Here is a 13590-nt window from a genome sequence, read left to right as displayed (position 1 = left end):
CACTCATAGGTGGGAAGTGAACAATGAGAACACATGGACACAGGAAGGGGAACATCACACTCTGGGGACTGTTGTGGGGTGGGGGGGCGGGGAGGGATAGCATTGGGAGATATACCTAATGCTAGATGACGAGTTAGTGAGTGCAGCGCACCAGCATGGCACATGTATACATATGTAACTAACCTGCACATTGTGCACATGTACCCTAAAACTTAAATTAAAAAAAAAAAGTTTAATAGAGCTAAACTAAAACAAATGAAACCAAAATCAAAATAAACAAGAAAACCCCACCCTTAGACACACATAATACCATTTTATTCTAGTTTGTCATTATTGCCTGGGAGCAGGCAATAATAATAATTATTATTATTATTATTGATCAAAATAATAAAGTATTGTATTTTGGTATTATCAAAAAAGAAAAAGAAAAGATCAGGAGCTCAATTTTGGATATGTTAAGTTTGAGATGATTAAATTTCCACTACTAGCCATGACAGAGTAACTCACACCAGGTTAACCCCCCTATTGTAAACAAAGAGAAAACTTGACAAAATTTATGGAGCAGCTGTTTTCAGACACTAGGCAAAAGGCAGTGCGAGGCTGTGATCCTGGAGAAAAGGGAAACAAAGAAGATGAACTGTGTGATAGCCCCAGCTATCTGCCTGGAAGCATTTTCCACACCACAGCAAAGGGAGAGGGAACCCAAGCAGAGAATCACAGGAGCACTTAGTTGAAGAGACAAAACAAAATCCAGAAAGTAGAGAAGAGGAGAGATCTATGCAGAGAAAAGAACTCTACAAATCTACATAGGGTCCCCTAAAGTCTTTGACTGAATGTTAAGTTGTACATGAGTAGAGTGCAACTATAAGGTCAGACAGCAAACAGCTACCAGGGAGCTATATATTGAAAACCTCCCAGAGTTCATACAGGGCTATGAGATGTTCAATTTCTGACCGGTATAGTAGAGAGATACCACTGAACACCTGGGACATTCAGTAGAACTGCAGGAAGAGTTAAACTTTCGTAGAAGAGCCAACTAACCCTAGAGTAATGGCTACTCTAGACCTACCTAACAAAGGTTAAAAACAAGTGTTAAAAACATAAAACTGAACCACAAGTAATCCAATTGCCTGATAAACAAAGCCTGATACTCTTTAAATGAATAAAAAGTACAACAAAATTGAGATACTCAAAATATTACAATGTCTAACATTTAATACAATATTACTTGACATGAAAAGCAGCAGAAGAAAATGAGACCAGTAATTATGAGAAAAATCAATGATATCAGATCCAGAAATGACAGGTATGATGAAATTATCTATGTAAGTTATAAAGTGCCTCAGTTTTCCTACTTGTAAAATAGAGATTATAATAATAATACTTAACTTCTAGAGTTATTCTAAGGACTAAATGAGTTAATGTCTGCAAAGCAGTTAGAACAATGCCTCGCACATAGTAAGCACTATATAAATATTTATTAAATAAATAAGTAGAACTAATTTTTTTAAATTCCTTCTGATTTTCTTGGTTATTTTCCTGTGATTTTGAAAATATGTAGTAGACATATTTGCATGTGATAGACACTGAGTAAGCTGAGAAAAAGTTTAGCTCTTCATCTGCACAGCAAAAGAAACTATCAATAGAGTACACAGACAATCTACAGAATGGGAGAAAATATTTGCAAACTATGAATCTGACAAAGGTCTAATATCCAGCATCTCAGGAACTTAAACAAATTTATCAGGAAAAAATCGAACAACCCATTTAAAAGTAGAAAAAGGTCATGAACAGACACTTTTCTAAGGAAGACATACATGCCGCTAACTAGAATACGAAAAAAAGCTCAACATTATTAGAGAAATGCAAATTAAAACCACAATGAAATACCATCTCACACCAGTCAAAATGGCTACTATTAAAAAGTCAAAAATAACACATGTCAACAAGGTTGTGGAAAAAGGGAACACTTATACACTGGTTAGTGGGAGTGTAAATCAGTTCAACCATTGTGGAAAGCAGTGTGGCGATTCCTCAAAGAGCTAAAAACAGAACTACCGTTTGACTCAGCAATCTCATTACTGGGTGTATAGCAGAGGAATATAAATCATTCTACCATAAAGACACATGCACACAAATGTTCATAACAGCACTATTCACAATAGCAAAGACATGGAATCAACCTAAATGCCCATCAATGACAGATTGGATAAAGAAAATGTGGTACATATACATCATGGAATACTATGCAGCCATAAAAATAAATGAGATCATGTATTTTGTGGGAACATGGATGGAGCTGAGACTATTATCCTTAGCAAACAAATGCAGAAACAGAGAACCAAATATCACATGTTCTCACTTATAAATGGGAGCTAAATGATGAGAACTCATAGACACAAAAAAGGGAACAACAGACACTGGGGCCTATTTGAGGGTGGAGGGTGGGAGGAAGGAGAAGAGCAGAAAAAAGTAACTATTGGGTACTAGGCTTAGTACATGGGTGATGAAATAATCTGAACAACAAACACTGGTGACACAAGTTTACCCATATAAAAAACCAGCACATGTACCCCTGAACCTAAAATAAAAGTAAAAAAAAAAAAAAATTTTAGCTCTTCAAAACTGAGACCATATCCTGGAAGGTAAGTAAGTACAATTACATTACATGTCAATCCCCAGGCCTCACTGATACACAATACTAAGTCTTGTATTGGGTGTCCCACAGCCAATGTGGGATATATCCAGTAAATTTTCAAGGACACAACAAGTTTCCAAGGAAGTAAGCAAAAGTGGTGACTTTTCAGAAAGTAATGCATCTTGGAAATAGCATCAATGAAGCATCAAAGGTAAGCACCTTAGAAAAACAAAATAAATCGGCTCTGATGCAACTTAAAGATGAAAGTAAATCTAAATGAAAGGAGAAATTCAATGGAAACTGCACAAATAAAAATAAATGACACAGAAATAAAGTAAAGGCTTCAAAATAAAATCAGGGTGTTCATGCATTTGAGATACACTGAATAAAGGCAGTGCTCAAATTAAATAGACATAAATGGTACACAAACAAAATTGGGAGGTGTTTTAGATAGATATTCATAAGAAATTACATTTTATTTGAATGAGACCTACACTTCACATTATATAATACATACAATTTCCTTTTCAAAGTACATATATATGTACTATATATAATGTCATTTATATATATAAACTGTCATTTTACAGTCACATCTTTCTACCTCCTTCAAGTATCTTAAATGTCACTTTCTCCATGAGGCCTTCACTGACCACCCTATTTTGTAACCCTGCCCTAGGAAAATCCCATCCCCTTTCTCTCTTTTCTTTTTCACCATTGCACTTGTCACCATCTAACACATTCTACTTAATGTATTTTCCATTTCTTCTCATAAGAATATAGACGGGGTTTGGAATCTGTTTTGCTCACTGCTGTATTCCCAGGAGTCTGGAACAATTCCCAGCACTTAGAAGATTCATTGTGAATGAACAAATGAGTCAATCAATCCAGCCATCCACAAGCGGGAGGAAGCAGATGTTATTACTATGTACTTATACTTTAAAGGGAGGAGGAAGCACAGAGAGTTTTTAAATAATTTGTTCCAAATATGAAGAATGGCAAATTTGTTGCCTTTCTGAAAATAAAAATCATTAGAAATTAGTCATTATTTTCTAAAAGTCAAAATCATCAAGGAAACATGTGACAGCACACTTCCTAAAATAAGCAGAGTGCTATACAGGAGTAACAGTATTGTCATGTAACCTGGGGTGCCTAAATTCAGTGCCCACATGTACATCAGAAAATATAAATAAGACATCTTAAAACAGACATTAGAATGATTATAAGAAGGATTTTGTATATTCAATGTTTCTAGATATTTACAACATATTTATTAAATCTGAACAGAAGCAACCAATATAGAGAAAAATCATATAAGAAAACTTACTCAGCTGCAGTAAAAATGTGGGTGGAATTAACACATATGGCATTGATAGGACTATCATGACCCTTCATCTCTCCCACTGGCATAAAAGTATCCATGTTCCAGACTTTCAAAATGCCCCCTCTGCAGCCACTGAGCAAAACTGGGTGGTCTGGCACCACTCCCAGGGCACAGACCCAATCCTTATGTGCATTTGGAACTTGCTAAAAGAAAAAAAGTGAAATCAGCAGCTTAAGGAGAGCTTCCAAACTGACATTTTCACATGAAAATAAACTGAAAAACATTTTATTGCCAAAACTTGATATTTGGAATTGGCTGGAGAAAGTTTATTTTCTATGCAATCACTCTTAGTGATTTAAAGAAATAAACGGATAATTTGCTTCCCAACTTGCCTCACTAATTTTCATCACTGTTATCAGCATATAAGGGCTATAATTTACAGAATGTAAAAGACCCTGAAAATACATAGAACTTTCGAGCATCACATCCTCTTCATGGGCAGTAAATATCTTACCTTTCTCCAAAATGTATTAAATAAAGCAAGTTTGAAAACTGCAACCTGGTATGTGGACTATAAGGACTGGCTCATAATACCACCAGTTTAAACTTTCAATAGAGAATATAGAGGCCTGAAGATTTATGCAGAAGACCAGAGATAATCTATATATTTCATGATGAGTAAACAGTAATTACAAGATCAGACTATATGACTATACTTCATGCATAAGTGTATTTATATGCACAATATAAAATTATAATCATGAATGTATGTTTATTTTTAAAAAGCTTTTGAATGCAACACTGTATATGCATCTATTGCCAAGATTTTTCTATTAATATTTATGTTTCTTGTTTGGTTTTCATCTGCTGATTACAAGCAGGAAAGTGGAAGCAACTATGACATATAAATACCCACACATATATATAAGGAAAAACTTGAAAAGAATTTCATCTGTTAACTAATTTCTTTTCCAGGGAATTAGGAAAAGACAGCAATATTTGAATTTATTGACACATCACTTCAACCCAACTATCATTTTGTAGGAAATGAGAGAACCACCACTCTTAGATGCATGAAAATGCTCTTACAGATAAGAAATTATTTATATTACTCTTGACTTTAGCTAAACTTGGAACTCTTTGGAATAGGTGTACATAAACAAAAGCAAAACAAAATGAGAAACTGCAACTGCTCTACTCCCAGGCTGATTTTATTTAATAAACACATGCATGGAGCAACCCTAGATCTTTCAACTCTTATCAGCATCTCTTCTTCTCTTATCTAGCAGGTATTATTCAATGTTGACTGTTTCCCTTCTCCCAGTGAAGAACTCTGGGGAGGATGAAACATTCTTTAAGAAAAAGGCCTGATTAATATTATCTGTAAATGATAAAAATCTACGTAGAAGCTCTTCAAGTTCTTCTACAGGCTACAGGATTGTGTTGAAATGCCCACTCTATACCATGAAAACGTTCTGCATTACCTGAAGAAGGTCTTTTTGAGTTAAGTCCCATTTCTTGATTCCATTATCTCTAGACCCACTAAATAGGTTATCCCCTTGAATGGTTAGTGCTTCTATGCCATCATAATGAGGGGGTTCAAAATTGTGGGTGGGACTCACAGTCCCAAGAGCTCCTTCTGTAACATCAAACATCTAAAAAGGTAGAAACAAAGCAGTTATCCTATTTAACTTGCAAATAAACACCAATATTTGTACAGTCCTAGAAACACATACACATGTATGTTAATCAGACATGACTTGTTTTGTTATCTATTGTTTCTGGTTTGTTAAATGTTTTCTTTTTATTTATTTTATTTATTATTTTGAGATGAGGTCTCACTATGTTTCCCAGGCTGGAGTGCAGTGCTTATTCACAGGTGCAATCATACTGCACAGCTGCCTTAACTGCAGGCTCAAGCGATCCTCTTACCTCAACCTCCCGAGTAGCTGGGATTACAGGCATGCATGATGGCACCAGCTCTTAATTATTGTTTTGTTTTGTTATTTGTTGTTATGTATGTTTTACTAAGTTAATTAAATTAACCTGGCATGAATGACAACTGAAGATAAACCTGTGCCCTTTTTTTCACACTACTTTTGCTTGCATGTTACATGCTTTGTGTCTGTAGGCTTTTAAGAAAGGAAACCAGATTTTTTTCATGTATAAGTGCACAAATGATATGTTCAATAATAAAAATATTACATATCAATCCAGTTGAAATTCAAATAAACAATATGGTTATTATTTAATGACTATTAGGTAACTCTGCAGTCCCGGAGGTCATCTCCAATTCCCCAAAGCTGCTGTTCAAAATCTTTTCACTTTCCTCAGTTGCACTCATCTCTCTTAGCCCGTAACCTTGTGCTTTCCTGAAAAGGCTAGTGTCATAAAAAATAAACTTTTTAGACACTCTCCTCCATTCTAAAAGTTTGTTTTTATCTTCAAACTTCTTTTTACCCTTCCCTTCTTTATCAGAGGCTAAAGTATACTTACTTATTTTCAATGTTCACATCTATGATCTAACTCCTCCTACCACCTTCATCAATTGCCACCACTTCAGTTTTCTCCTCACTCATTCCCTCTCCACTAAGCCCAATTCCTAAGTACATAAATACGTTCATGTCTCTAGGGTATAGAATCCTCTTTTCTTAACCATTCTAATTTCAAGTCATTAACCCATCTCTCATTTCTTAATCAAAGTTTCTAGAATGAGTACTTACATTCTTCCTACCTCTCTTTCTTACCTTCTTCCTATTGATTCTCACAGATATTCCCCAAGGCTGAGTTCCCAGTCAACTTCTCTCTACCTTGGCCACATCATCAACTCTTAACTCTTTGAACATCTGGTTCTCTTTGAATGGCTCCCCAAACCTACATCTCTAGTCACAACTTATTTTAAACTCTAGACTTGAATTTCTAATGGCCTTCTGGCCATGTGAATGTCTTTTATTAGTATTTCATTTAACATTTAAATTTAACATTTTTAGAATCAAACTATGCATCTTTCCTTACCTTATCTGTTAATTTCATAAAATTCTGAAGATCATAATATTTTCGGGATAAAAGATCATGACAATAAGACTCATGTATGAGTTGGAAGACTGAGTTAAAAGAGCTTTAAAATGTTTTCCAACCTTTCTTCTATGAAAAGTGAGAATGCATGATTGAATAATAAGACAACAAAACCACTAACTATGAATGAGGAAAAGATTAAAAAGAAAAAGCAAAGACTAGAAAGGAAAAAAGAAAATAAGAGAAAGAGGTCCTAGATGAATCTGAATACTTCAATATTACCATTTAATAGACAAATATAATTCAGAAAGTCTCTTATACATACTTTGATGTAATGATCCTTGGAGCCAGTGATGATTAGATCTTGTCCATTGGAAATCTGATCCACAGTAAGGCACATAACAGGGCCTAGGTGTCCTGTTAACTTTCCTGTAGACTGAAACCTTTAAAAATAAAGAAAAATAGTTTTGTTTAAAATTATTTATTAGTATGATGGGACTAAGCCTCAACATAAACGATCTACATTCTTTCATAAAATAATTCACTAACTTTTTTTTTTCTTTTTATATGTTTAGAGATGGGATCTTGGGCCGGGTGCAGTGGCTAATGCCTGTAATCCCAGCACTTTGGGAGACCAAGGTGGACGTATCACCTGAGGCCAGGAGTTTGAGACCAGCCTGGCCAACATGGTGAAACCCCGTCTCTACTAAAAACATAAAAATTAGCCGGATGTGGTGGTGGGTGCGTGTACTCCCAGCTATTCAGGAGGCCGAGGCAGGAGAATTGCTTGAATCTGGGGGTGGGAGGCTGCAGCGAGCCGAGATCGAGCCACTGCACTCCAGCCTGGGCAACAGAGCGAGAATCCGACTCCAGAAAAAAAAAAAAACAGAGATGGGGTTCCATTATGTTGCCAGGCTGAAGTGCGGTGGCTATTCACAGGCATGATCATGGCACACTGCAGTCTCAATCTCCTGGCCTCAAGCAATCCTCCCACCTCAACTTCCTCAGTAGCTGGGACTTATAGGTGTGCATCACCAGCTTTTTTCATTTTAGCTCCACATCTACGAAACTCTGTTCAAGTTAGTCAAAACTAATATAATCTATGATGCAAACGGGAGAGCCATAAATAAGTTATTCCAAAGCTGACTAATGTCATTTAGGTAAGCAAAAAAGCAGCAGAAGTGCAAAAAATGATTAATTTTAATTCCAACCTAAATCCACCTAAGCATCAATCTGCTAAATGTCTGAATATGTGATAGGCATAGGACTGATTAGGTCCAATTTGAATTTCAAATAAAATGACGATATCACTGATGTAATTACAAAATCAGTAACAATACTGAGAAAGTAAAATTATTTTATTACACACACGTTTTCACAAATACACATAAGTACACATGCACTTGCATGTACATCATATATACACATGCACTTGCATGTACATCATATATACACATATATGCACATATATACATACATATATCTATGTACACACATATCTGTGTGGATGTGTACATCAGACAATAAGTGGTCCATTTCATCAATTATTATAAAGACATGAAAATGACCAGCTATGCGGCTGGTAGAAAACTGTGTGATGTCAGTTGGCAGAGAGTAACAATGAACCTTCGTTTCACAGTCCTACCTCAAATCAAGCTGCTGGAATAAAGACATGTATCTAGCTTCTAAGATGTTACAGTTTCTTGAAAACTATTCTCTTAGTTCCTTTGTTAAGATCTACACTTAATTAGTAGCATCTTGCTGAAATCAACCAGGTTTCCAAGAGTCAAACTTATCAGCAAATTAAAAAGTGCAAAAGATTTTCAAAAGCTGGTATCTTTTCTGCCTTGTGTCATGATTTTGACTATTTCTTCTATGGTGCTCTTACTATGAGTCAGATTAAATATCTTCAAGAATAAACCAAGTCCTCACCTCTTTTCTCATTTTCTTAAAAAAGTACTGTTTTTAATTTTCTACATTTTATTTATAATACAGTAGTTAGGACCCTGGTTTTTCTCTTATCTATTTATCTATAAATTATGTTTATTATATTTTGCCAGTCATACTTTAACATGCTTTAAATGTTATAAATTATAACACTAGTTTTTCTCAATGTTTTTCAAAAAACCATCCATTTGATTTACCACTGGCAAATCCCTTCTGGATGAGAGGCACCCCATATTACCTGAATTGGAACTGTCACTAAGAATCCTGTAACAGCCTGTTTAATGGCCTTTATTCTCCATTATAAGATGAGCTCTAAGAAGGTAGATCTAGGTTGGGCACAGTGGCTCCTGCCTATAATCCGAGCACTTTGGGAGGCTCAGGTGGCAAGAACATTTGAGCCCAGGAGTTCAAGACCAGCAACATTTGTCTTGCTCTGTCTTTATTCCTAGTACTCACCACACTGTTGGTGCAATGCCTGACATACATATTTGGGTTGAATAAATATTTGTTAACTAATAAGTGAATGTTTCCTTGCTGCCAAAATTTTAAGAACTAGAAAACAAGCTAACATAAACACTCAACTAAAGGAAAAGAGTTCACACTTCATAGGAAATAAAAATTGAATGAAAGATGTAATGCCTTAAATTTTAATTTATCATTTTTTTCTTTTTAACTATTTTATCTTCTTAATACTTCATAGTTTACATATATTTTATTTTATATTCACAAAAATTCTGAGGACTTTATGCCCAAAGTTGTTAATTTTATAAATGAAAAAATTTAAGATATAAGATGTTTAAACGATGTTGCAAGAAATAACTCTATCAAGAGTGCTGGTGAAACCAGGATGAGAATCTTGACCTCTTCCTAGTAAACAACGTGACTTGTAGGCAAATATTAAGAAATTGTAATGTTTCAATTTTATTTTTCCCCTATATACTTATTTTCCCCAGCAACGGAGATTAAAAAAAAGAGAAAATTGTCAGTTTGTTAATAAGGACACAAGAGACATTTAGAGGTACTATGCTGAATAAAAAAGCCTATGATTTTACATTAACTTCTGGGGTCATAAAAATTGGATTTCACATGCACTAATGTTATTAATGTCTGAAGTTGTATTTGCCATAGGCAAGAGGTATGTTTTCTTAAAAATATCTACCTTTTAAGATCCCACATCCTGACAGCATTTCCAGAAGCAGCATAGAGGAAGGTGCCAGTTGGGTTTAGGGCAATTTGATTGATCTGGTTCTCTCCAGAAGGAATAGCTACTGTTCGACTGGTACTTGCAGAACAAGCATCTCCAAGAGTAACTTGACCTGAAGACCTTAAGAGATACAAACAAAGCAACAAAGTCACACTTCTGGACTTGGGTTTGGCTTAGAATTCCTTGAATTCCCAGGAAACTGGCTGTAGGCAACAACAAGAACAGTGTCCTTTTGTCACTGTATGTATACTACCTAGCACAGCACCTAACACAGAGTTGGTGCATATAAATAATTATTTGGTAAGTGAAGAGATAAATAAATAAAATAAGATTATGAATGAATAAAATAAGATTACATGGTTTAAAACTCTTACTTGGTATACTAGTAATTCCAGGCCCTGAGTTAGGAAGGGCTAAAACATCTTTCAGAAAAGATTAGATTTTTTTTTAATTTTAAACATAAAAAAATCAACAAATAGCTGGGTGTAGTGGCTCACGCCTGTAATCCCAGCACTTTGGAGGCCGAGGTGGGTGGATCACCTGAGGTCAGGAGTTTGAGTCCAGCCTGGCCAACATGGTGAAGTCCCGTCTCTACTAAAAATACTAAAATACTACTAAAAATACAAAAATTAGCTGGGGGTGGTGGTGCGTGCCTGTAATCCCAGCTACTCGGGAGGCTGAGGCAGGAGAATCACTTGAACCTGGGAGGTGCGGGTGGCAGTGAACCGAGATTGCACCACTGCACTCCACCCTGGAAGACAGAGCAAGACTCCATCTCAAAAAAAAAAAAAATCAACAAATGATACGTTGCCACAAAAGTAGTTTATTTTCCTACAGCTTCCAGAAGCACCACCCCACTCTACCCAAGGGCCAGGCTTACCAATACTCTTTTGTGTATAAGAATTGCCTTTCTGGATTAAAGACAATGGAGACCTTTTGAATTATTTGCAGTTTTCATTTACTTTAACCCAATCATAGATGAAGTATCTAAGGCCTTAAACATAACGTATGCCTATTTCTTCAGATAAATTCTAGGTGAAATTTTTTTTAAATTTTGAAACATTTTCTTAGCTAACTTCTAAAATATTAAGCCATAATCAATCTTTTCAAATTTAACTTCAGTGATCCAATTGAATTGGTAAATTCTAACATAAGATATATTATATCTTAGTATACGATATAATAGTATTATTTTTCTACAAGAGTTTCAAGACTTGTATTCAGTAAAAAGAATAATAAAGTAGTTCTCAAATTACAAAACAGCACTTAAAAATAGTCTCTACTATCTCTACAAATTAGTAAAAATTAACCTTTCTTATGCTCCCTTCTCTCATTTAAATGACTACCGAGTTTACGTCAATTTTGATTATTAAAATAATTCATCAATATCACAGCAAAAAGAATCACTTGTTCTACACTTTTAAAGACAAATACAATAATGAGCACAGAAAAAACAAATTAATCCTCCAATTAACCAAAATAACCTGCAGTTATGAAATTTGTACTCACACCAAAGCAGTCTCAGTCCTTAAAAAACACTCTCAGCTTTTCAATCTCTGTTAATTAAAAGTTATAAGTACTTCTTCACTGCCTACCATGGTGATTTCAGCCATTTCCCAAGGAATGGTAGTTATTTGAAGCAAGTAATATAAAACATTGAACTCTATCAAGTAAGAAATAGTATGAAAATGTAATACCTTATATTTGGGAGGGAGAAAATATGAAATGTATACTTAGTCACCGATCAAATATGGCTTATCCCTTTCTGTTAAATACCAGGCTCTTATATTTCATTTGTCAAATTTTCCCCCCTCTTATTTTATCTGTGCTTTTCTTTGTGAACACTTTAATATCCTCTGGGAAGTGGACAGGTATACAAAAATTAAAATGCATTTATAGTCCTCTCTTTTCTTATATTTGTAAAAAAAAAAAAAAAGAAGAGCTATTCCTCCTTTATGCTATATGTCTTCAAGTTACTTACGTTAGTGTTCGAATGCACTTTGCTGAATCTCTGATATCCCACACCTTAATATAAGATGTTGATACAGTGAAGACCAAACTGGTATAATTACAGTATTTTACAGACACGACATTGTTGGGATGACCCCCCAGTGACATTATTTCCTGCCCAGTCACCAGATTCCATACTTTACAAGTACGATCTAAAACAAACACATAAAAAAAAGAAAACACCATTAATATGAACTACTTTAGGTTCTCTTAACAATAAAAATTATTTAAATAATTTCTCTCCTATGGGAAGGAAATGAAAATAGTAATTAACGTACCACAAGGATCCTAACTTCATCCTTGACCCTCTGCAACAGGCTCAAAGACAAGGTATGTGTAAAGGATCAGATAAAAGTCTGGGATGTCTGGTGTATGTATCATGTGGTATTGAAAAAATATTTATGAAAAATTTTGAAATGGTCATATCAAAAGAGTCTTGCTTCAAATTGCCACTGAATTTAGAATGGCAGTCTCAGATCAGCCTCTTCAAAACATTCTTCTCCGATCATATTCCTACCTCCTCACAACATTCTCTACACTAGTAAATATACACACATTTTTCCCCCCAAGGGTCAATGATTGATAAATTATATTTTTATTTTTGACCCAAAAATATAATCACAGAACTATTCTTTTTCTTTTTCTGATATGTTGAATATCTAATTATACTGGAGAGAAACATTTAATTTGAATCATTAGAAAAATACAGTATTTTCAAAGAACAATTTTTTTTTAATTGGAGAATTTCTTTACTTTTACTCTCAATTCATAAGTTCTAGCTGGGATCTTATACTTCCCTCATAGACAATGAGCAATAAATATTTGCTGATTAAAGTGAATCTTGGACTATCCCTAAATGCTAAAAACTTTCACTAGCTCCCTGAATTCCTGTACATGCTTGCTTTTCACCTTTCTAGCCTCAATGACCAGCACTTCTCTTATACATATTCCATTTTTCAACCCAAGTAGAATTAGTTTCCAAACATGCTCCACTTTTATCTTCATGTCTCTGCTTATGTTATTCTGTAATCTTGATTATTCATTCCTACCTGTAAATATCCAAACCATCCTATAAGGTACTTCCTAAATGACTCCTTGTCAAAGCCTTCCTTGTTTCTCATAGCTGGTCATAATTCCTCTCTTTTCCAGAACCCCAAAACTCTTAGTCTATAACTCTTCAAAGCATTTATAGCTGGTTTCCAGTTACTTGCAATTGTACCAAAGGGGTTAAGAGTGCAGGATTGGAGAAGGGTATACCTAGGTTTCTAATCCTTGTTCTTCCACTTACTAGCTAAATTTACCTGAGAAAAGTATTTATTCACTTGAATCCTGAGTTTCTTTGTTTACAAAATGAGGATGCAACATGTATCTCATTGAGATTGTTGTGAGAATTAGGTGAGATATATTAGTATACTGCCTAGCATAGCCCCTGATATGTAGTAAGTGTTGCAG

At 34.8% G+C, this 13590-nt stretch overlaps 1 protein-coding gene across 19 annotated transcripts in view; it reads right to left on the bottom strand.

Annotated features, from left to right (window-relative positions):
* The window catches only part of KIF21A (kinesin family member 21A), a 149939-nt gene that overhangs the window by 4281 nt on the left and 132068 nt on the right, over positions 1-13590 (bottom strand). For all 19 annotated transcript variants that reach the window (XM_016923647.4, XM_016923648.4, XM_016923656.4 and 16 more), the window contains 5 exons: positions 12110-12290; positions 10084-10248; positions 7303-7420; positions 5447-5617; positions 3966-4165 (listed from right to left, as the gene is read on the bottom strand). In XM_016923647.4, coding sequence (XP_016779136.1) covers positions 3966-4165; positions 5447-5617; positions 7303-7420; positions 10084-10248; positions 12110-12290 — 835 coding nt within the window. The remainder of the gene's footprint in view (positions 1-3965; positions 4166-5446; positions 5618-7302; positions 7421-10083; positions 10249-12109; positions 12291-13590) is intronic.

The sequence above is a fragment of the Pan troglodytes genome, chromosome 10, assembly GCF_028858775.2.
Source record: "Pan troglodytes isolate AG18354 chromosome 10, NHGRI_mPanTro3-v2.0_pri, whole genome shotgun sequence".
In the NCBI taxonomy this organism is placed as follows: Eukaryota; Metazoa; Chordata; class Mammalia; order Primates; family Hominidae; genus Pan; species Pan troglodytes.
Note: the sequence above shows the minus strand (reverse complement) of the source record. Positions and strands in the feature narration are given on the sequence as shown.